At 36.6% G+C, this 26,065-nt stretch overlaps 1 protein-coding gene across 1 annotated transcript in view; it reads right to left on the bottom strand.

Moving 5' to 3' along the window:
• Positions 1-26,065, bottom strand: part of DENND2C (DENN domain containing 2C) — a 96,558-nt gene that overhangs the window by 29,354 nt on the left and 41,139 nt on the right. The window contains exons 2-6 of the mRNA XM_007169355.2: positions 8,949-9,960; positions 8,127-8,263; positions 7,585-7,697; positions 6,826-6,996; positions 3,538-3,634 (exon numbers count right to left, since the gene is read on the bottom strand). Coding sequence (XP_007169417.2) covers positions 3,538-3,634; positions 6,826-6,996; positions 7,585-7,697; positions 8,127-8,263; positions 8,949-9,772 — 1,342 coding nt within the window. The 5' untranslated portion in view covers positions 9,773-9,960. The remainder of the gene's footprint in view (positions 1-3,537; positions 3,635-6,825; positions 6,997-7,584; positions 7,698-8,126; positions 8,264-8,948; positions 9,961-26,065) is intronic.

A 26,065-nucleotide genomic window follows, 5' to 3' on the forward strand; every position in this document is an offset into this window, starting at 1 on the left:
AAAAACAAGGACTAGGAGTCATAAATGAAAAATGTATGGACGTTTGATTGTATAAAAATGTAAAATTTCTAATCTAATAAAAAATCATTAGCAAATTCAAAAGGTAAATAAACTGGGGGAATATTTGTAATCCACATTGCAGACGCAAGGCTAAGTTTCTTAATATTCAAATAGCTGTTACAAATGAATAAGGAAAAACACAGCACAACAAAAAAAATGAATAAAAGAGTAGGAATAGGCAATTTATAGAAAAAGATTGATAACTATTGATAAACATAACTGTCCAAATTCATAATTAATAAAATAAAATAAATTTAATAAATTAAAACAATAAGTAAGATACACTTTTCAACCATGAGACTGGCAAAAAATAAAACACAGTATTAATGAAGATTACAAGGAAAAAACCATTTTCAAAAGCTCTTCATAGAAATATAAAGCTGTTTTCTTTTAAGCTATTAAAATCTATTTGTGAGACAATTTGGCAGCAGTTATAAAAATTTTAATTTATGTGTTCTTTAAAGTATGTGTTCTTTGATTAAGTACACTGCTAGGAACTTATTCTACAGATGTATTCTTCCCAATATACAAAAAAATATATAAACAAAAAATGTATATTACAGCATTGTTTGAAGAAAAAAAATCTATATCTATATATCTACCTATCTATTTATAAAAGTTAATTATCCACAGGTTAAATAAAATGTTAGAAACAGCCAAAATGTCTACCAGCTAAATAAAATTCTTTTACATCTATACCAAGAAATACAGTACAGCTATGTGGATCTCTATGCATTGATACCAAAAGAGCTCCAAAGTATATTAATTATATATTTTTTTAAAAAGCAAGACATACAAAGTCTGAATAGTATAAAACTATTTGGGGAGAAAAAATATTTGCATGTGCATAAGATTTTCTGAGAGTAGTAGGAGGAGGTTTGGGAAACTTTGGCTTTCCGTTTTATGTTATTCTATATTATTGTAATTTCTTGCTGTGCTCATTTTAATTTTGTAATAAGGAAGAAGAGAACATTAAAAAAATACTGTCTCTTCATTAGATATGTGGGAAAGGTACAGAAGACATGTTACAGAAAAAGCAGGTATTTAAATATTGTGTACTATACAGGTTTTATAACTTCAAACTAACTACAATGACAAAAAGTATACTGGGGCTATAAAATGTTGTTCAGCATGAAAGAACAAACACTGTGAGCTCCTGAGTCCTATTTGTATCCTTAGCACCAAGCACCTCTTGGGAGCCCATGAAGTGTTTGGAAAGAAAAAAAAAAGAAAGAGGGAAGGGAGGAAAGGTAATTTACCTGGAAAAGACCTTACAAAAGATCATTTAAATGGCTTTAACATATTCACATCTATGGGTTTTGACGATCTGCATTCCAAGACACTGAATGAAGGTTAAGGGGTTTATAAGCCAATAGGAAAATCTGTTGAGAATCTGTAGGGATCAAAAAAGTACTAGGTTGTCCCTTTTTTAAATGTGACTTCAACACACAAAATTATAATTTTGAAGAAGGACAATAAATCATTTTGTGATACCTGATAACTGAGAGTTAAGAACTGTTTAGGTTGTAACAGATTCAGTAAAACCTAGCATGTACTGGCAGAGTAGGTAAATATAATTATCTGGTTCTATGAGGCATTGTTGATATACAGACAAAAGCTTAAGGAGGTAAATAAAAATCTGAGAACTCTGACTATTGAGCCAGGAGATCCTCAGGCATGAGAGAAATTCCTCGGGTCCACTGAAGGAGTTGGCCACAGAGACTGAGTAAATGCATATTTCCTTTGAGCCACGCAAAAGAAAACAAATTTGTAGGGACTACTCCTTTTTGTGTGTGTATGTGTTAGAAGTTGGCAGTTTATGCTCTTGAATTTTTTCTTTTCAATAATGATACAGTGAAAAAAAGGATTTGGCTCTTCAAAAACTTTTCTTAGAGCCAAATTTACTAAAATGTTCCTAATCTATAAAGCATTCAAATAAAATAAGAGATCGGTGATAATCTACCTAGGGTGGCATATCTGGTGAATACAGTTATCAATAGAGTGCTGTTAATATGGGAAAATGATAATGTTTTCTAAGAATTTGTCCTGGTTCCAGTATCTTGGTATTTCACAAGATTTGTAATTTATAATTTATTTCCTAATCTATAAAACAATAATATTGGCTACATGCGGTTATTTAGAAAAACAATCATAATAGAGAAGATTAAGACTTTGTGGTATCATGTTCCTTGATTCAAACTGATGCTTCCTCCTCTGGCTCAGCTTCTTCCTCTGTAAAATTAGGATAGCCCCTACCTCCCAGTGTGGTCATACGTTATACACCAGATAAAGTACATAAAGAAACTATTACTTCATTCAGTAAATGGTAGCTATTATTATTAACAATAACCAGAAATATTTCTTCTACAGAAGAGAAGGCTGAAATGTTGTAATAACTCCTTCTGAAGATATGAAAACTCACATTTAAAATAGTGATGAGGGGGCTTCCCTGGTGGCGCAGTGGTTGAGAATCTGCCTGCTAATGCAGGAGACACGGGTTCGAGCCCTGGTCTGGGAAGATCCCACATGCCGCGGAGCGGCTGGGCCCGTGAGCCACGGCTGCTGAGCCTGCGCGTCTGGAGCCTGTGCCCCGCAACGGGAGGGGCCGCGATAGTGAGAGGCCCGCGCACCGCGATGAAGAGCGGCCCCCACTTGCCGCAGCTAGAGAAAGCCCTCGCAAGAACCGAAGACCCAGCACAGCCAAAAATAAATAAATAAATAAAATAGTGATGAGATGATTTTAAGCATCACAAAGTAAGAAGAAAGAGTCTTGAATTATTGAATGGGGAAGTTTATTTTCACATAGTAATTGTTAGAATGAAGAAGAGATTTTCAATGGGAATTAAGAAATTTCTGTCTTTGGAAGTCTGCCAAAATATGAAATATTCTTTTCTGGTATGACTTGGCTGTTGTTTCTCACTTATGAATCTCACAGACAAAAACTGCTAAACTCTACACATCCTTTGCCAGACAACCAAGTTAAAGTTGTAAAGAAAATTCTACAATAATAATTCACTACAGATGTTGAAAGTTTCGTAATTAAGACAATCTAAGTTTTATCTAGGCATCTGAAGGATAAAACTACTGAACTTATTAGATGACTACAGGTTGAGTACCACATACATTCAGTATATATATACTTAATATTTTCATTTCTCCACTGAGAGACAAAAGACTATAAATCAAAGTAGTACTACAAAATAAGAATGCAACCTGTCCATGAAAATTAGTCTCATTGGTTTATAACTATATTTTAATTTATTTACTTATTCATCTAATAGTTATTACTTGGTACAGAACTAAACAAAAGGGATTTGAGGAAGAACAAGAAATAATCCCTTAGCCTAAAGAAGTTTTATGTTTAAGTGGGATAGACAGGAAAGTAAACCAAAAATTATAATTCACATCAAACATTAAATTATATAATGATTCGCCCCTCATATGCTAATAGCTATGGACAGTTGGAACAATTCTTACCTTTAAAGGGAGGTACATCTTTTCCAGTGTAAAGGTGTAACTTTACCCTCTTCTTCCCTCTCTTAGATTCAAATATATCATCTATTTTCAATACAAGCTGAAAAAAGACCAGAAAAGTACAAGTTAAAACAAACACCAACAAGTTTTGCAGCTTGATATTAACTTATTAGTGATTCTCGTTCAGAGAAAGATCCATTTTATAAATAAACACCTTTACATTTTTCAATTTTGAATCTAAAATTATCTTTAGTAAGATGATATGCTATTCTAATACATACTCCATTTAACATGGGTAAGAGAAGTGGGAAAGGATATTTCCTTTCCAGAGGAATTCAGCACAGGCTCTTAGAGAGATTGCTTGTCATTCCATGTCACAACATGCAGGAAATCTGGCTACTGCACTCCATATATTGACCAAGCCTTACCAATGGACTCAAGTTTTTGCTTGCCCAGAGTAGGAAGTGGGATATTTACTCACTTGTAAGGCAGGGTGAGGCACAGTTATGTCTGCTCCCAGGAATTTTTGCAAAGAGAGGATAATCACGCTTAAAAAGCTTTAGTCAAAAGGAATACTCCTTTGCTACTGGGAGCACTAATATTATAATTTATTTTAGAAACATGTCATAAAAATAGGAGATTCTCAAGTATGCCCAAGTACAAAACAATGTCCCATTTAATATGCATTATTCATTACAATTCTTTCTTTGCTTCTGGGAAATGTGTATAAAAGAGACAGACAGACAGACTAGGCTTAAAAAAGAGAAAAGAATTAAAGTTGATCAACAGCCACTTTTAAAAGGAGAAATTGATTAGTTTTTCTATGTATATTTTTCTTAAAATTCCAAACTTTTTCTTAACTATCAATCTTGATTTAACAAATTTAATGCCCAAAATTACAGTTCTTAGGAACATTATATAATATGATAACCAACAAAGCTGCTTGAGAAAAATGCTCTTGTTTTTTCCTTTGTCCTTGTTTCTCTAGCAATCCTGGCAATCCATAGGCAGTGAATCAGTCCACTGCAAGAAAAATAACATGTGAGAAACATGTGCTTCCAATATGCAGATTATTCCCACATTTTTGGATGAGTTTATTCTTTTAAAGATTTTCATAGCTATAATTCAAATGAAAAGTTACCAATATTCTTAAATATTAGCATTATAAAAAAAAAATAAGAGAACCCAACATAAAAAGGTATTGCTAGGGGCTATAGGAAAGATGTATGAGAGCAAACATGTATTTTGGGTACGTAAGGACCAAAAATAGTAGAATTATTCATGTATATTTGAAAAGTATACTTAAAAGTATACTCAAATGTTACAAAGGAGAGGGAACTATCTATTCTAGAAATATGAGATAAAGTAATAAAATTTAAATTTTGATTATGAGCTAGGAGCCTATAATTACCTTCCAGTTACAGGAAATACTGTAGAATATTCTTCCTAAGAAATGATGGAAACCATATTGCTGTACACACTTGACACAAACAGTATAAAACATTAGGAAATCTACTCTAGCAAACAATCCCACACAGATTGCCACAGTAGAGAAAGAAAGGAAGGGTAGGGAAGAGGCATATGGACTAGATCAGTTATTTTCAAACTATGAAACCAGTTTCCCTTCCAGAGATAGCTCTAGTCATCAAAGAGGAAATAAGTGAAAACTGCTTTCCTCATGGAATGTTGTTCCCGAAGATAGTCCAAAACCACAATTTGTATTGCAAATGAAACATCCTAAAAGGATTTAATCCAAGGAGGGTCACAGGTAGAAATGCTAACAGTCTGTTCCTGCCTGACAATCAAGAATTCATCACCATTTTTCTCTTCCCCACTTCTCAAAAAAGCCTTTGGGAAAATATCAGAAGAGGAAAAGTTGGATCATCTCACCTATAATCAGAAAGAGAACAAGCTTTGAGTACTCAAGGGATCCACAGTACATAAAATACTGAGGCATGAAATCAAAAGCACTGCAAATATCCTTGAGTCTCATTAAATTCCACAATCCATAAGTTCTAAATATTTGTTAATGCTATTCCAAGAACCACATCTTAAATACAATTCCGTATGTGTTTGTGTTCTAGCCCCTGTGAACACATGATCTGCTGTTTCTGGAACATGTGGGAGGCTGCTTTGTTGTGCCAGCAATTCTTTTTTTTTTGGAAGTATAGTTGATTTACAATTCTGTGTTAGTTCCTGGTGTACAGGAAAGTGATTGTTATGCATTATATATACATATATCCTGGAAATTCTTTAAACCTCTGATTTTTAAGCAGTCCTCACCATACACAGGAGAAAAAACACCTAAAGATTTTTTTTTCCAGAGAGATCAGTTTAGTGCTTTAAAAAAACTCTGTGTCTTTAACACTTCACATATTAAAGAGGGAGGGGCAGGAAATGGATCAGAAGAATTAAAGTAACTGTGGAACAGAATATTTCCCAAGGAACCAATCAGCAGTTACTACACCAAGAAACAGCTATGACTTTTGTTTAATGTTAAAATCAGGTATAGAAATCATGTGCTAAATGAACATAGCTAATTCAGATGGGATTAAAGAAAGGAATACTATTTAAATGATTTTACTTCTGCATAGTAATCCTGAAAACATTCTGAATTACAGAACAAAATAACATAAAGGGTTTTTAAATATTTTCATGTAATTTCTTAAATGTCTCTCCTAAAAAAATATATATTACAAATAATCCAAATTTCTTTATTTTGGTTCAGTGGCTCTCACTGAGATGATTTACAGACTTATTGCCTTTTCTCCCTTGAGAGAGAGGTCATTTATTTAATATAATTGGCAAAAATTTCTATTCCCAAGTAATCGTAAAATTTCTTTTTTCCTTCGAGTGGACATTTTTGGCATATACTTTGTCATTACCGAAAATCTGTAAACTCAGGCACAAAACTGAATTAACTTTGGCTGTTATACAAATGAGTGAGAACAACACTGAAGCCAGCTTACTAGAAGGTCCTTTTACATGACGTTCTAGGGCTTCCTTCACACCGGCAGCTGATTTTAATGAGAACTAAGGTAACTAGAGTGAAGCCCTCCATCTAAAATCAATTTTCCAAATCCACACACACACACATAAAAACCTTGGCAAAAGCCATTCATGCATTTTTCTTGCATGAGCAAAAACTTAAAGCTTAAGGCTGCTTTCCAAATCTTCTAATTCCAGTAGGTCAGTTCTAACCTATTATTCATTTCAGTCTAAAGTTTATTTATTCGCATTTGTGGAAGTGCTGAAGTAAGAGTTGAAGAATCAAAGTACTGGAGTTCTTACCCTTGGAAGATTTTTCCTTTTCCTGTTTGCAACTTCTCCAGCTCGGAAAAGCTTCCATTCAGTTAAAGTGACAGGCAACGTGGTATCCCTTGTGAGCTTTGACCGTAAATAAACTTGTGAGCTCTTCAGTTCCATAGTCTTCCGGTGAAAGAACTGAGGTTTGGAAGGAAGCTAAAACAGAAGAGGTACTGCTAAGGTAAGATCATCTAGGTAATGCCTGTGTTCTCAGAGTCAAAGCTATCCCCCCAAAATATTTATCTTTCCTTTAAAATCATCTAAAGTGAGGACACCGTAATTTCTTTTTCACTGTTTGTAAAGAAGTGTCTTGGGTTTCTAATCCAAGTTCTTCTACAACAATGTAATCAAATTTCCAGAAAACAATAGCTCAGAGTCCTCATTAACTCAAGGCAGCCTTTGCTTTCAGGGCTGGTGAGTGCTTTCAGGGACCAGACAGGTAATTTAGGCCACAGGTTGATGTGAGACTATTACAGTGCTGTGATAACTATAGCGAACTAAAAGGTTTATGGTCTAAGGGTGTTTGTAGTCAAGTCTTCTGAAGCGCTAAAAAACAAACAAAAACCCCTCCCCAAAACCAAAAAAAAAGAAAAGTTTTGTGCTGCTCCCCCCAAAACAAAACAAAGAACAATAAACCCACATTTCAGTGCCTCTTAGTTTTGGCCCTAGTTAAACCATTTTAACCTTTTTGTAGGATCATAAATAAGATTCTAATATTTTCTTATATTAATTCTCTGGTTATACCTTGGGTGCCTTGAAAGCACTTTTAGGGGGTGGTAGCTTCCATGTTGAAGGAGATCTCCACATGGGCAAAGGTTGCACTGGAATATCTTCATATGGATTTTCTTTGGTGGGATCTTGAAAAATAATGAAAAAAAAAAGTTTAGAGGAACATAATTAAATGGGAACACACTGACTACACTTAAAAGGAAAAGAAAGCAAAAACTGGCTAAATATGTTCAGCTTTCTACTCTACATTGCTGTAGGGATGTAGGTCTCAAAATCAATGGTACTTTAAGCTCACAAACCACTCAGGCGTCCAACCAACCTCAAAGAATTCTCAAAATACCATACTACACACATCTACTTCTGAACTGAACAGTCCAATAAACTAGTTGTAAAATCCATTAGAGAATTAAGGAATTTATACAACAAAGGTTTCAATATTAGAAAGGAAAATCTAGAGCAAGACATGCTTGATTGTAAAAGAAAATAACATACTCTAGTTAAGGGCTCCACCAACTACATTCTCACTAAATTTAATTGCAAAGTTTGTGGACACCTACATATGATATCCTCATAGATATTGTCCTCAGACTGTGTGTAACAAAGTGCTGAGCCAGAATTTCTTCTAAGTTCTTCATGAATCTTCTGGTAGTTCTGATTTCGAAAGTGCTGAATGTCCTCAAATTCAAAGGATTTCCTTAAGAAAGGAGATACATTTTAAAGTTGTATCTTTTAAAACTCTAGTATTCTTTATATTGGTATGATAGACACAAATTGATAAGAAAAGGACTTAGTGTACAAAATTACAAAGGTGTTTTATCAGATACCTAAGAATAATAAATTAGGCTGATGCCCTATATGCACCATGAGAAAACTGGAGGCTTTTAGCCAATTACATTCATGTTCTTCTTTGGGTACTTTATTAAATTCACTCTGTAATAGAAAGTGAGGTTAACGCCAGCATGCCCTAAATGAAGTAGAAGAATGTACTTGTTTCCCTATACATTTTTTTTTTCTTTTTTGGCCGCACCGCATGGCAGGTGGTATCTTAGTTCCCCAACCAGGGATCAAACCCACGTCCACTGCATTGGAAGCGCGGAGTCTTAATCACTGGACCGCCAGGGAAGCCCCCTATACATTTTTAAAGATATAAAATGGAAGTTTTTCTACGGTACTTATGTCAGTAGATTGTCCTGGATTTTACCTATACTCCTACTGTTTCACTTGTATGTATTTTCCCCTTGGGTTAATCAACATCTGTATAATCAAATTATAGGTGTAACCCACACATGGAAATGGAAATTGGTTTGAAAAGGAAACAGAAGGTCAATAGTTCTATAAGGAAAATACTTAAAATCATTACCTTTCAAATAAAAACATACCTTTTAGATCTCCCTCTGATTTTTCTGCCATATTTCTTTGGTTCAGGTTCCTGAGAAGAGGCTAAAGAGGACTCTGTACAAGAATTATTTTCACAGTATTTTCTGTCACAGTTTCTTTCTTTACATGGCATAACACCAGATTCAGATAAATATCTGAATGTCCTACGAGGTTTTGGCAAAGGATTTATAGAAGGTCCACATTCTTGTCCCTCAGGTTCAGAGTAAATGTTTTCTAAGCTCTTTGTTACTCCATATGAACTACCCAGACCTCTGAAATTCAGTTCTTTTTCTGAAGAGTCACAATGTTCTAAAGCTAAATTTAAGACTTTATCTGGGGGAAGTGCTTCTATTTTCTTCCACAATATCTGTGAGGTATAGAAATTTCCTGGAGGTAATGAAGTCTCTGGATCCAAAACTTCTTTCTGGCTTTCAATTTGTTTGGCCCGAGAACATACCCAGTTGGATTCTGATTCATTTTTAAAGAAGTGTGTATCATCATATTCACGTTTCTCACTTTCATCCTCACTTTGATTGTGGCTTTTGGCATCTTCATTAATACCTTGATCAACATTTTGAGAGTTGGTGACATCCAGCTTTTTGCTCTTTCCCTCAGCAACAGGATTTCTCTTAAGAAGAGTCTCTTGATTACAGTTATTATATCTCACTCCAAAGTCCTTTGGATCGCACTTATCTGGATTAGATTTACCATTAGTTCTTCCTTCCCACTGAGAAATTTTTTGTTTGATGTTTTTGCAGTGGCTTCTTGACAGTGTATGAGCAGCAGAACGAGAAAAACCAACATCCATGTTCCCAGTTGGGTGCATGACAAGTGATGAATTTTACTGAGGTTCCATTACAAGTAACTGTGAAACACTATATTCTTTATCCTGTCAGTTAGAATCCAAACAATTCCAGTATTTTCCTTTCATCTTCAACTTGAAAATGTTTTAAAAAGAAAAATTCTGATCATCGATCCTTGTTGAAAATGGCTACAACTTTATCTTGAATAATCCTATTAAAATGAAACGAATATGTTAACACAGTTTTATAATTTCCTAATTTAAACTCCACTGAAACACTGCCCACCTATCCCTAAATAAGTTGCTTACGTTTCATATGTAAAGATGTACCTGTCATCCATTAAGCAATTCAACCTCATAAAGGCATTCCTAAGATGGTGGTATAATATTACAGAGAAAATATGGTATTTCTCAAATTGTCTGCTTTAACATTCTGCATATTTAATTTCCTAAAGTTAAGTAGAATGAGGTTTTATAAGAGATTATATATAGTAGTATACAATATTATCTTGCGATAAATCAATTCTTTATGAAACCTTCTGTTAATGAAACAAGGTCCAACAGAGTATTATAAAAAGCATACAGAAATACATCTCACATAACCAAAAAGTTTATGTATACATCCAGAGGAAGAGCCAGTTAGTCTGGAAACACACCAATAGCTGATTTCCTTCTCCAGTGCTACGTTGAGATAATATTAGCTCATCACATACCCTTATTTCAACTTTACTATCAGCAACACAGAGTTCCACACACACCACTGTCACTAAAGACAATCCAAGGTGCCATTAACTATCAGTTACTTCGAAATGTAATAACCTATTTTGTCACTGACTGAACTTTCCACATCTCTGCCACCACACACTTGACCCAAATCAGCAAAAATACTTACAGTCACATCCCTTCCTTTCACACAGAGGCTTCACTCATTTAGGACCATTAACTGTTTCCTCAAATGCAAAATTTGGCAGAGAACTTTTCCTGTCAACTGAGTAAAGACCTGATCTCAAGTTCTACTGTATACTGTTTAAAAATAGCAACTGATTCGATACTTCCTGAGGCAGGGGTCATCCTTCCTTGAGCTTTGTCTGTGTGGCCTTGATTAACAGGCAGGAAAATGTCTTGGCCCAGCTCTGTCAGTGTAGCTGACCAAAACTGATACATACACAACACACACACACAATTTATTCTAGGCAGAGCAACTGCTAGTCAGGACTACCATCAACTTTCAATTAAACTATTTCTTCAAGTTTGTAGGAAAACCAGGTTTGCTAGCAAATAAACTTTGATGAGGGTCTGATGCAAAGAAAATCATTCTAAAAAACCTTAAGAAATTGAACTCATGTGAGTGGAAAAAAACAAAACAAAGCACCCAAAATATAAAAGCTGTTGGGCAGAACTCTTCACAAAAGACAAATGCATAGAATTTGAACATCCCATCAGCTTCTACTGCTCATTATTAAAACTCTGAAAATCCTTTACTAGTTTCTGATGTTTACAGAGAATTCCTAAGGATTTTAAGGTGTCCTTTAGACTCAGGTTTTCTTCATTACAGACAAGATAGGAGTATTTTTCTCTCTCCTGGGAGCCTAGTCAAGGTTTTTGGCAGTCCCAAACTCTTTCATTACTCTTCCCTTGTTAATGTGTTTTAAGTATGAATGTGTCAAACTGAGAAGAAAAAGATGAAAATTGCTTGGGCTAAAAAAAAAAAAAAATGTTTAACTTGAAAAGAACTGGCAACAAATGGCCTAATCTATGGAATTCACATACAAATATAAGCGATGTGTATTCATTGTGTTTCAGTGGCAAGAGAGTAGCATAGCAACATGACACTCTTTAAATCTAGGTAGGTATTATGAAGAGAAATGCTACTTTCTCCTAACTATGTATTAATACATTGCAGCTTTTAAAAAATGACAAATTATTTCAAAACCAAAAAGTTTTAATGCACTCTAATTAGATCGATGCCTGTATTGATATTATAAACTGCCTTTATACATGATTGCGCAGCTCCAATTTTTGCCAAATTAAACTCTTTATAATGTGGCTTGCCTATTCTTATACATAAGTTGTGATTTTGTCCTATCCAAAAAATAAGAATCACCAAACCAAGAGTTGCCTGTTTTTCCCTTACAGGCATCTCACATCTAACTGTCCTTTTAGTCTAATTAAATTGAGTCACTTTGCTACCCAGCACCTCCTCCCCTATGGCTCTCCTAGCCTGCAAGATTCTTTATATCCCATCCTTCACCTCTAGTTTCTTGCCTTGACCTCCACTATCAGTAGACATTCTAATCCCTACGTGCTGGCCCAGTGCTCAAGTCCTAGATCTCTCCAAGCTTCATCTTTTGAAAGCTCCCTAAAGCCAACTTATTCACATATTTGCCCCTAGACACTGCTTTCTCAGCCTTGCTTCAACAGTTCTCACAGAAACATAGATTGAGAAAATATAACAGCTTCAATAATTTTTAAAATTTTGTTTCTTCTCTTAATACTACAAAATGAGTCAAAAGCTTCTCCAACTATTTTTTTAATTAATTAATTTATTTATTTATTTATTTATTTATTTGGGTGTGTCAGGTCTTCGTTTCTGTGCGAGGGCTTTCTCTGGTTGCGACGAGCAGTGGCCACTCTTCATCGCGGTGCGCGGGCCTCTAACTGTCGCGGCCTCTCTTGTTGCGGAGCACAGGCTCCAGACGCGCAGGCTCAGTAGTCGTGGCTCACGGGCCCAGTTGCTCCGCGGCATGTGGGATCTTCCCAGACCAGGGCTCGAACCTGTGTCCCCTGCATTGGCAGGCAGATTCTCAACCACTGGGCCACCAGCGAAGCCCTCTCCAACTATTAAAGACTATTAAGTCAGGCAGGACTCACACGAAGAGAAGCTAGAGCTCACGATAACCACAATGGGCAACCTCAAGAGAAGAAACCAGCAACTCAGTTCCTCAGGTGGGCAAAAGAAGTATAAATGTGAAAAACTAAGCATGATTTTAAAAGTATAATAAAACAGAATGCTTGGAGTAAAGGCTACTAATCAATTCTTTTTTCCTACTCTTTGTTCCCAAAGAGGTGATTCTTAATCATGTCCTTTGGTTTTACAGTAAGTCCTCCATATACAAACGAGTTCCGTTCCGAGACCACATTTGTTAAGTCCAATTTGTTCATAAGTCCAGCAAAGTTAGCCTAGGTACCCGATTAACACAATTGGCTATATAGTACTGTAATAGCTTTATAATACTTTTCATACAAATAATGCATAAAAAACAAACAAAAACAAAAAATAAACATTTTTAATCTTACAGTACAGTACCTTGAAAAGTACAGTAGTACAGTACAACAGCTGGCATACAGGGACTGGCATCGAGTGAACAGGCAAGAAGAGTTACTGACTGGAGGAGGGATAGGAGGTGGGAGATGCTAGAGGTGAAGGATCGTCAGCAACAGGAGACAGAGGGCAAACTGCAAGTTCACTCACACCTGATCTTGATGGCACAGGTTCTGGTTCCTTGATGGATTCAATTCTATCTACCCTCTTGAAAAAACAATCCTGTGATGTCTGGGTAGTAGCCCTTTTTTTCTTGTCATAGATGACACGGTAGCACCGGATTGCATTCTGAACGGCTGCTTTAACCTTTGTGTACTGTTCTACGTTCGGGTCCTGTGCCTCAAAAACTAACAGTGCCTCCTCAAATAAAGAAAATCCCCTTGCCATTTCCTGCATCATGAATCTCTTTGGTTCTTCAGTTACTTCTTCCTCCTCTTGTCTCTCTTCGTCCTTTCTCTGGGCCTCCAGTTCCTGGTCTTTTTAGCAGTACCAGCTAGATCACCACTGCTTTTACACTTGCTTCCGGACATCCTGGGCTTGAAATAAAGATACTGTACTACTGTACTCTATACAGTACTGTAAAGTACACAAAAGCACAACCTCTTGTAGAGGATGCATGCACGTGACAATGTACACCAGACACGTGAACTAACTTACGTGACTGGACATGTGAACAGACATTCACATCTTTGAAAGTTCGCAACTTGAAGGTTCGTATGAGGGGACTTACTTGGTTTCTATTGCTTTTCTGAGTATTTACTTTCATCCAAGATATACAACAACTACAGTTTATCAGCTTAAGATGTAATTTATAGTATAACCTGACACATATAGGATTCTGTGTTCTTAGCCTTTTAAAAGAAACCAATCTAAATCCATTCAGGTAAGTGAAATTCTCTTTAAGAAAGAGAATATTAACGTTCTATTTTACTGACTCAAGTCTATACAAGGAAAGTTTCTCACTCCAAATCCTTTAAAATATTTTATTTGATTAAATATAATCTGGCCAAATAGGAAGAATGTAGAACATTCTAAAAGTTGACTTAAAAACTGATGAAAGGATATACTTTTAAATGGTTAATTTTTGTTATGTGAATTTTACCTCAATTAGAAAGAAAACAGATGAAAGGGACCGAAAAGACTCTCGCTTCTGGTGTGATAGAATAATTGGACTAGACTTGCCTTTCCAACATAAAAAACTATAAAACTGGACTTATATGTAAAATAAATGCTTTTAGATATTGAATAACAGCAAAGGACTGTGATCCCTGAAAGAAGGAAAACAAATGAAGTGGGCACCAAGATGACCCAGCTTTCACCCTGGAGGCTCTTTTCAGAAAACAGCATAGAACATGGTAACCATGCTGAGTTAAGGAAAAAGAGACCAGAGTGTGGCGGGGCAGAGGCAAATACAATCTTCAGGGTACAGTATCAGAAAGGAGGGAGCAACACAGAAGAGAAGCTCCAGAAATCTACACAGGATCTACTTGAGTCTTGGGCTGAATACTAAGCTGGTAAGGCATAAGGTAACACTGCACAAGGCTAGACAACATATTACTGGGAAAGAACAGCTAATGGAACCCTGTAAAGCTGACTAACACCCAGAAGTTAACAAAGGTCTGGGAAATGTTCAACTTCCAATGATCTTCACAAGGGAGGCCTTGTCAAACACCTGGGTAATTCAGTAGAAACAGTAGGCGGTCACGGCTTGCCAGTTGGACTTAACTAGCCCTAGAGTGAAGGCTACTTTAGAACCACCACAAAAAAAAGCTTTAAAAAAGCTTTTCAGAAGGATCAAGTTGATTCATAAGTAATTTAAATAACCACAGAAACAAAACTCAATAATTTTTACATGAAGACATCAAAATCCAGACACGCCACAATGTAACATTTACAATGTCTAGCATCCAATCAAAATTACTAAACATGCAAAGAAGCCTGAAAATGAGACCCATAATCAGGAGAAAAATCAGTTAACAGAAACAGAAGCAAAAATGACAGACATGATACAGTTGGCAGAGAAAGACTTCAATTCAGATATTTTAAATATATTCATAAACTTAAAGCAAAATATGAACATAATGAGTACAGAAATAGAAGACATAAAAAAGAAAACAAAGGGAACTTCTGGAGCTTAAAAATACCCCACATGAAAAGAAAACTTCGCTGGATTGTTTGAACAGCAGATTTTAGATACTGCAGAGGAAATGATCAGTGAAGTTGAATAAGTAGTAATAAAAATTGTCAAAAACTAAAACAAAAACTGAAGCACAGAGAGAAAAAAAGGGTAAAACAAAAGTCTCACTGGGACAGTATCAAGTGGTTTACCTTACATATAAATGGGAATCCCAGAAGTGAGGGGGTGGGAGGCAGGGAACAAATATTTCAAGAAATAATAGCTGAAATTTTTCTAAATTTGATGAAAACTCTTAACACATAGATCCACGAGGCTCAACAAATTCCAAACAGGATAAATATAAGGAAAGCCTTACCAAGGCAAACCATAATCAAGTTGCTGAAAACTGGTGATAAAGAGAAAATTCTTAACAGCCAAAGGAAAGAATATACATTACATATAGGAACAACAAGGTAAGTCAGAAAACAATGGAAAATATTTAGAGAATTCCCTGGTGGTCCAGTGGTTAGGACTCAGCGCTTTCACTGCCGTGGGCCCGGGTTCAATCCCTGGTTGGGGAACTAAGATCCCACAAGCTGCCCAGAACGGCAAAAAAAAAAAAAAAAAAAAAAAAAATTAAAGTGCTAAGGGGAAAAAAAATCTGTAAATCTAGAATTCTAGACATATCCTTCAAGATGAAGGTGAAATAAAAACATTTTCAGTTAAACAAAACTGTTGTGAGTTTGTTAACAGCAGACCTGCACTTAGGGCCAGGGACATAATTTGTGGGTCCCAGGGCAAATTGAAAACGTGAGGCCCCTTGTTCAAAGTGCTTTAAAGGTACACATGAAGCTTTTCCTTTTTCTGCAGTCTTCTTTTCAGCTTATCATGCTGTTTTAAATTTACTATTTAATGTTTTATGTGAGAAATTTTTTTTTTTAAATACACTTCCGGGCATTTTTATTTTTAAATTTCATTTATTTATTTATGGCTGTGTTGGGTCTTCGTTTCTGTGCAAGGGCTTTCTCTAGTTGCGGCAAGCGGGGGCCACTCTTCATCGCGGTGCGCGGGCCTCTCACTATTGCGGCCTCTCCCGTAGCGGAGCACAGGCTCCAGACACGCAGGCTCAGTAATTTGTGGCTCACAGGCCTAGTTGCTCAGTGGCATGTGGGATCTTCCCAGACCAGGGCTCGAACCCATGTCCCCTGCATTGGCAGGCAGACTCTCAACCACTGCGCCACCAGGGAAGCCCTGAAAATTTTTTAAATTTAAATTATTAGCATGTGTTTTACCATTCATCTATATGTTGTGCAATATCATTTTAAATGCAAATATCAGAGCGATACATGGAACATTTACCAATAGACCATACATTGTGCCATAAAATAAGATGTGATAAATTTAAAAGGATTGAAATCATTCTGAGAATGTTTTCTAACCCACTATGGAAATGAATTAGAAATTAGTTCTAAACCAAAAGGAAAATACCAAAATATTTGGAAATAAATGCTTATATTACAAAGGGAAGAAAAAGTTTAAAAACAATGAATGAGGGGGTTTCCCTGGTGGCGCAGTGGTTGAGAATCTGCCTGCCAATGCAGGGCACACGGGTTCGAGCCCTGGTCTGGGAGGATCCCGCATGCCGCGGAGCAACTAGGCCTGTGAGCCACAAATTACTGAGCCTGAACGTCTGGAGCCTGTGCTCTACAACAAGAGAGGCCACAATACTGAGAGGCCCACGCATCACGATGAAGAGTGGCCCCCACTTGCCGCAACTAGAGAAAACCCTCACACAGAAACAAAGACCCAACATAACCATAAATAAATAAATAAATAATTTTAAAAAAAACAATGAATGAGGATACTATTTCTTGGTGTTTTAAATTGGAACACCTTCTACCCTGTTAAGTTTCAAGTTGTATTTTATCTACTTTTTAAATTTAATTTAATTTATTTTTTTATACAGCAGATCCTTATTAGTCATCAATTTTATACACATCAGCGACTGTCAATCCCAATCACCCAATTCATCACACCACCACCACCACCATCCTGCCGCTTTCCCCCCCTGGTGTCCATACATTTGTTCTGTACATCTGTGTCTCAATTTCTGCCCTGCAAACCGGTTCATCTGTACCATTTTTCTAGGTTCCATATATATGCAATAATATACGATATTTGTTTTCCTCTTTCTGACTTACTGCACTCTGTATGACAGTCTCTAGATCCATCCATGTGTCTACAAATGACCCAATTTTGTTCCTCTTTATGCCTGAGTAATATTCCACTGTATATAGGTACCACAACTTCTTTATCCATTTGTCTGTTGATGGGCATTTAGCTTGCTTCCATGACCTGGCTATTGTAAATAGTGCTGCAATGAACATTGGGGTGCATGTGTCTTTTTGAATTATGGTTTTCTCTGGGTATATGCCTAGTAGTGGGGTTGCTGGATCATTTGGTAATTCTATTTTTAGTTTTTTAAGGAACCTCCATACTGTGCTCCATAGTGGCTGTATCAATTTACATTCCCACCAACAGTGCAAGAGGGTTCCCTTTTCTCCACACACTCTCCAGCATTTGTTGTTTGTAGATTTTCTGCTGATGCCCATTCTAACTGGTGTGAGGTGATACCTCATTGTAGTTTTGATTTGCATTTCTCTAATAATTAGTCATGTTGAGCAGCTTTTCATGTGCTCCTTGGCCATCTGTATGTCTTCTTTGGAGAAATGTCTATTTAGGTCTTCTGCCCATTTATGGACTGTGTTATTTGTTTTTTTAAAATTGAGCTGCATGAGCTGTTTATATATTCTGGAGATTAATCCTTTGTCCATTGATTCGTTTGCAAATATTTTCTCCCTCTATGAGGGTTGTCTTTTCGTCTTGTTTATGGTTTCCTTTGCTGTGCAAAAGCTTTGAAGTTTCATTAGGTCCCATTTGTTTATTTTTGTTGTTATTTCCATTACTCTAGGAGGTGGATCAAAAAAGATCTTGCTGTGATTTATGTCAAAGAGTGTTCTTCCTATGTTTTCCTCTAAGAGTTTTATAGTGTCCAGTCTTACATTTAGGCCTCTAATCCATTTTGAGTTTATTTTTGTGTATGGTGTTTGGGAGTGTTCTAATTTCATTATTTTACATGTAGCTGTCCAGTTTTCCCAGCACCACTTATTGAAGAGACTGTCTTTTCTCCATTGTATATCTTTGCCTCCTTTGTCATAGATTAGTTGACCATAGGTGCATGGGTTTATCTCTGGGCTTTCTATCTTGTTCCATTGATCTATGTTTCTGTTTTTGTGCCAGTACCATATTGTCTTGATTACTGTAGCTTTGTAGTATAGTCTGAAGTCAGGGAGTCCAATTCCTCCAGCTCCGTTTTTTCCCCCTCAAGACTGCTTTGGCTATTTGGGGTCTTTTATGTCTCCATACAAATTTTAAGATTTTTTGTTCTAGTTCTGTAAAAAATGCCATTGGTAATTTGATAGGGATTGCATTGAATCTGTAGATTGCTTTGGGTAGTATAGTCATTTTCACATTACTGATTCTTCCAATCCAAGAACATGGTATATCTCTCCATCTGTTGGTATCATTTTTAATTTCTTTCATCAGTGTCTTATAGTCTTCTGCATACAGGTCTTTCGTCTCCCTAGGTAGGTTTTCTCCTAGGTATTTTATTCTTTTTGTTGTAATGGTAAATGGGAGTGTTTCCTTAATTTCTCTTTCAGATTTTTCATCATTAGTGTAGAGCAATGCAAGAGATTTCTGTGCATTATTTTTTATCCTACAACTTTACCAAATTCATTGATTAGCTCTAATAGTTTTCTGGTGGCATCTTTGTAGGATTCTCAATGTATAGTATCATGTCATCTGCAAGCGGTGACAATTTTATTTCTTCTTTTCCAATTTGTATTCCTTTTATTTTTCTTCTCTGATTGCCGTGGCTAGGACTTCCAAAACTATGTTGAATAATAGCAGTGAGAGTGGACATCCTTGTCTTGCTCCTGATCTTAGAGGAAATGCTTTCAGTTTTTCACCATCGAGAATGATGTTTGCTGTGGGTTTGTCGTATATGGCCTTTATTATGTTGAGGTAGGTTCCCTCTATGACCACTTTCTGGACAGTTTTATCATAAATGGTGTTGAATTTTGTCAAAAGCTTTTTCTGCATCTATTGAGATGATCATATGGTTTTTATTCTTCAATTTGTTAATATGGTGTATCACATTGACTTACGTATATTGAAGAATCCTTGCATCCCTGGGATAAATCCCACTTGATCATGGTGTATGATCCTTTTAATGTGTTGTTGGAGTCTGTTTTCTACTATTTTGTTGAGGATTTTTGCATCTATATTCATCAGTGATATTGGTCTCTAATTTTCTTTTTTTGTAGTATCTTTGTCTGGTTTTGGTATCAGGGTGATGGTGGCCTCACAGAATGAGTTTGGGAGTGTTCCTTCCTCTGCAATTTTTTGGAAGAGTTTGAGAAGGATGGGTGTTAGCTCTCCTCTAAATGTTTGATAGAATTCACCTGTGAAGCCATCTGGTCCTGGACTTTTGTTTGTTGGAAGATTTTGAATCACAGTTTCAATTTCATTACTTGTGATTGGTCTGTTCATATTTTCTGTTTCTTCCTGGTTCAGTCTTGGAAGGTTATACCTTTCTAAGAATTTGTCCATTTCTTCCAGGTTGTCCATTTTATTGGCATAGAGTTGCTTGTAGTAGGCTCTTAGGATGCTTTGTGTTTCTGCGCTCTCTGTTGTAACTTCTCCTTTTTCATTTCTAATTTTATTGATTTGAGTCCTCTCCCTCTTTTTCTTGATGAGTCTGGCTAATGGCTTATCAATTTTGTTTATCTTCTCAAAGAACCAGCTTTTAGTTTTATTGATCTTTGCTATTGTTTTCTTTGTTTCTATATCATTTATTTCTGCTCTGATCTTTATGATTTCTTTCCTTCTGCTAACTTTGGGTTTTGTTTGTTCTTCTTTCTCTAGTTCCTTTAGGTGTAAGGTTAGATTGTTTGAAATTTTTCTTGTTTCTTGAGGTAGGCTTGTATAGCAATAAACTTCCCTCTTAGAGCTGCTTTTGCTGCATCCCATAGATTTTGGATCATCGTGTTTTCATTGTCATTTGTCTCTAGGTATTTTTTTATTTCCTGTTTGATTTCTTCAGTGATCTCTTGGTTATTTAGTAACGTATTGTTTAGCCTCCATGTGTTTGTGTTTTTTACGTTTTTTTCCCTGTAATTTATTTCTAATCTCATAGTGTTGTGGGCAGAAAAGATGTTTGATATGATTTCAATTTTCTTAAATTTACTGTGGCTTGATCTGTGCGCACTTGAGAAGAAAGTGTTATCTGCTGTTTTTGGATGGAATGTCCTATAAATATCAATTAAATCTATCTGGTCTATTGTGTCATTTAAAGCTTCTGTTTCCATATTAATTTTCTGTTTGGATGATCTGTCCATTGGTGTAAGTGAGGTGTTAAAGTCCCCAACTATTATTGTGTTATGTCGATTTCCTCTTTTACAGCTGTTAGCAGTTGCCTTATCTATTGAGGTGCTCCTATGTTGGGTGCATATATATTTATAATTGTTATATCTTCTTCTTGGATTGATCCCTTGATCATTATGTAGTGTCCTTCCTTGTCTCTTGTAACATTCTTTATTTTAAAGTCTATTTTATCTGATATGAGTATTGCTACTCCAGCTTTCTTTTGATTTCCATTTGCATGGAATATCTTTTTCCATCCCCTCACTTTCAGTCTGTATGTATCCCTAGGTGTGAAGTGGGTCTCTTGTAGACAGCATATATATTGGTCTTGTTTTTGTATCCATTCAGTGAGCCTGTGTCTTTTGGTTGGAGCATTTAATCCATTCACGTTTAAGGTAATTATCGATATGTATGTTCCTATTACCATTTTCTTAATTGTTTTGGGTTTACTTTTGTAGGTCCTTTTCTTCTCTTGTGTTTCCCACTTAGAGAAGTTCCTTTAGCATTTGTTGTAGAGCTGGTTTGGTGGTGCTGAATTCTCTTAGCTTTTGCTTGTCTGTAAAGCTTTTGATTTCTCCATCAAATCTGAATGAGATCCTTGCCAGGTAGAGTAATCTTGATTGTTAGGTTCTTCGTCTTCATTATTTTAAATATGTCACGCCACTCTCTTCTGGCTTGTAGAGTTTCTGCTAGAAAATCAGCTGTTAACCTTATGGGAGTTCCCTTGTATGTTATTTGTCGTTTTTCCCTTGTTGCTTTCAATAATATTTCTTTGTCTTTAATTTTTGTCAATTTGATTACTACGTGTCTCGGCATGTTTCTCCTTGGGTTTATCCTGCCTGGGACTCTCTGCGCTTCCTGGACTTGGGTGGCTATTTCCTTTCCTATGTTAGGGAAGTTTTCGACTATAATCTCTTCAAATATTTTCTCTGGTCCTTTCTCTCTCTCTTCTCCTTCTGGGACCCCTATAACGCGAATGTTGTTGCATTTAATGTTGTCCCAGAGGTCTCTTAGGCTGTCTTCATTTCTCTTCATTCTATTTTCTTTAGTCTGTTCTGCAGCAGTGAATTCCACCATTCTGTCTTCCAGGTCACTTATCCGTTCTTCTGCCTCAGTTTTTCTGCTATTGATTCCTTCTAGTGTAGTTTTCATTTCAGTTTTGTATTGTTCATGTCTGTTTGTTTGTTCTTTAATTCTTCTAGGTCTTTGTTAATCATTTCTTGCATCTTCTCGATCTTTGCCTCCATTCTTATTCCGAGGTCCTGGATCATCTTCACTATCATTACTCTGAATTCTTTTTCTGGAAGGTTGCCTATCTCCACTTCATTTAGTTGTTTTTCTGGGGTTTTATCTTGTTCCTTCATCTGGTACATAGCCCTTTTCCTTTTCATCTTGCCTATCTTTCTGTGAATGTGGTTTTTGTTCCACAGGCTGCAGGATTGTAGTTTTTCTTGCTTCTGCTGTCTGCCCTCTGGTGTTTGAGGCTATCTAAGAGGTTTGATGGGAGGTTCTGGTGGTGGGTAGAGCTGACTGTTGCTGTGGGTCAGAGCTCAGTAAAACTTTAATCCACTTCACTGTTGATGGATGGGGCTGGGTTCCCTCCCTGTTGGTTGTTTTGCCTGAGGCAACCCAACACTGGAGCCTACCTGGGCTCTTTGGTGGAGCTAATGACGGACTCTGGGAGGGCTCACGCCAAGGAGTACTTCCCAGAACTTCTGCTGCCAGTGTCCTTGTCCTCACGGTGAAACAGAGCCACCCCCCGCCTCTGCAGGAGACCTTCCAACACAAGCAGGTAGGTCTGGTTCAGTCTCCCCCAGGGTCACTGCTCCTTCCCCTGGGTCCCGATGCGTACACTATTTTGTGTGCACCCTCCAAGAGTGGGGTCTCTGTTTCCCCCAGTCCTGTCGAAGTCCTGCAATCAATTCCCACTAGGCTTTAAAGTCTGATTCTCTATGAATTCCTCCTCCCGTTGCCAGACCCCCAGGTTGGGAAGCCTGACATGGGGCTCAGAACCTTCACTCCAGTGGGTGGACTTCTGTGGTATAAGTGTTCGCCAGTCTGTGAGTCACCCACCCAGCAGTTATGGGATTTGATTTTACTCTGATTGCGCCCCTCCTACCGTCTCATTGTGGCTTCTCCTTTGTCTTTGGATGTGGGGTATCTTTTTTGGTGAGTTCCAATGTCTTCCTGTCGATGATTGTCCAGCAGCTAGTTGTGATTCTGGTGTTCTCACAAGAGGGAGTGAGAGCACGTCCTTCTACTCTGCCATCTTGGTTCCTCTCTCAAGTTATATTTTAATTTTCTCTCCAGGTTAAACGCTCTAGCTTAACATTTGTTTAAATTACTTTACAGCCAATCCTGAATAAAATGTACCATTCTTTTCAAAGTTACATTTTTCTAAACCATGTAGTGAAATTTGAGTGTTATCATTCCACCTAAGAATTGAAAAATAAATGATTTAAGGTTCTCCCTTAAGAAAAATAAATAAATAAATTAAGCCCAAAGCAAGTAGAAGAAAGGAAATAATAAAGAGTGAATATTGACGAAACAGCAACAGATGAAAATGGAAAAAATACCAATAAAACAAAAAAGTTATTTTAAAAGATCAGTAAAATGATAAACCTCTAGGTAAACTGGACAAATAAAAAAGAGAGAAAAAGCACAAGTTAGCAACATCAGGAATGAAAAAGGGGGCATCACTGCAGATCCCACATTAAAGGATATAAAGGACTATTATGAATAAATTTATGCTACTAAATTTGACAACTTAAAGGAACAAATTTCTTGAAAGAAGCAAAGTGCCAAAACTGATGTAAGCCTTGGCTGCAGCTTTTACTTTCTGTGTAATCTTAGTCAGGTTCCTTAACCTCTCTCTCCCTCCATGAATGTGCCAATTCATAAGCTGATACATTTCAACTATTGATACTTAGATCAGTGCCCGGCACATAGAAAACACTCAGTGCATGCTAGGTGATATTAATATCATCATCATACAGACAGGGACCCCTTCCAAAGAATATATGGCATTTACATTAGATCAGTTTGAGAACTGTCAACCTCATCAAATACTACCCTAGTACGTGAGTGAGTGGGAAGATTACAACAGAAATTAATATTTAATGTAGCAAAAACTGCATCAAAAAGAAACTGTCTTTGGGTCTTTATTAGAAAACTGGACTTCTAGCAATGGGAAAAATAACCCCTTCAAATGATGGTATTTCAGATCTTAGTCTAAGTCTTCCTTCTTAAGCATTATTTCTGTTTTCCCTGGGCTAAACTAGCCAGTTTGTTTTCACCATGATTTGAATTCAGACCATTACTGGAAATGTGTAGTGCTGATAATACAGCTTGAAGTACTTTAAATTTTTTTCTGGAATGGCTTCATGTACAAATTTGAGTAGGGCGGGATGATAAAACAAAAAAAAAGCCCATAAGATTTACCATTAAATTTTTAAAGTAAAAACAAAAACAAACAAAAAAGAAGATACAGGAATTCTGAATATCTCTATATTTACTTAAAAATTAATTTTAAATTTTAATTAAATACCTTCCCATAAAGAATACTCCAGGTCTAGAGAGCTTCACTGGTGAATTTCATTAAACATGTAAAGAGACAATGTCAACCTTACAAAAACTCTCTCAGAAAACAGAGGAAGAAGAAACACTTTCCAATTCATTTTATGAGGCCAGCATTACCCTGTTAGAAAACCAGACAAAGACTTTACAAGAGAAGAAAAACACAGAACAATATAACTCACGAAAATAAATGTAAAAATACTTTTGAAGTATTAGCTAAAAAATTCCATAAATAAATACAAAAAGGATACTATGCAGTGATTAAGTATACTTTATAACAGAATGCAAGGATTGCTTTAACATGAAAAGCCATCACATTTATGACATAAAGAAAAAAAAAACCCTCACACTGGTCAAAATGGCCATCATCAAAAAGTCTACAAATAATAAATGAAGAGTGTGGAGAAAAGGGAACCCTTGTACACTGTTAGTGGAAATGTAAATTGGTGCAGCCTCTATAGAAAACACTATGGAGGTTCCTTAAAACCTTATCCCACTCCTGGGCATGTATCTGGAAAAGATGAAAACTAATTCAAAAGGATACATGCACCCCTATGTTCACAGTGGCACTATTTATAATAGCCAAGACATGGAAGCAAACTACATGTCCATCAACAGATGAATGGATAAAAAAGATGTAGTGTGGGTACACACACACACACACATATACACACTGGCATACTACTCAGTCATCAAAAAGAATGAAATACTGCCATTTGCAGCAACATGGATGGACCTAGAGATTATCATACTAAGTGAAGTAAGTCAGACAGAGAAAGACAAGTATCATATGATATTGCTTATATGTGAATCTAAAAAATAGTATAAATGAATTTATTTACAAAACAGAAACACTCACAGACATAGAAAACTCATGGTTACCAAAGGGGAAGTGGGAGGAGGGATAAATTGGGAGGGAGTATGGGATTAATAGATGCACATTACCATATGTAAAAATAGATAAATAACAAGGATTTAGTGTATAGCACAGGGAACTGTATTCAATATCTTGTAATAACCTACAATGGAAAAGAATTGGAAAAAAGGATATAGATATACGCATACATATATGCATAACCAAATCACTTTGCTGTATACCTGAAACTAACAGTGTTGTAAATCAAATATACATCAATTAAAAATAAATAAATGAAAAAAACCTCTATATGATTATCTTAATAGATGCAGAAAAAGTATCCCAAGATGACAGAGTAGAAAGACCCTGTGCTCACCTCCTCTCACAGGCACACCAAAATTATAACTATTTACAGAACAAATGTCGCTCAGAAAGACTGAAATCTACCAGAAAATATATTCTACAACTAAAGATATAAGGAAGGAACAACAACAAGACACGTAGGAGGGGCAGAGATGCAGTATAGTCAAGACCCATATCCCTGGGTGGGCGACCCATAAACGGGAGAATAATTACAATTGCAGGGGTCCTCTCCAAGGAGCAAAGGGTCTGAACCCCACATTAGGCTCCCCAGTCTGGGGGTCCTGCACCAGGAAGATGAGCCCCCAAAACATTTGGCTTTGAAGGCCAGCGGGGCTTACTCTGGAGAGAGCCAGAGTGCTGTGGAAAATAGAGACTCTATTCTTAAAGGGTGCACACAAAATTTCACACACTCCAGGACACAGGGCAGAAGCAATAATTTGAAAGGAGCCTGGGTCAGAACAACCTGCTGATTTTGGAGAGTCTCCTGGAGAGGCAAGAGGCAACTTCAGCTCACCCTGGGGACACAGACACTGGTGGAAGCCATTTTGGGGGCTTGTTCTACCACGTGGACACTGGTGCTGGCAAGCGCCATTTTGG

Source organism: Balaenoptera acutorostrata, chromosome 1, assembly GCF_949987535.1.
Source record: "Balaenoptera acutorostrata chromosome 1, mBalAcu1.1, whole genome shotgun sequence".
Classification (NCBI taxonomy): Eukaryota; Metazoa; Chordata; class Mammalia; order Artiodactyla; family Balaenopteridae; genus Balaenoptera; species Balaenoptera acutorostrata.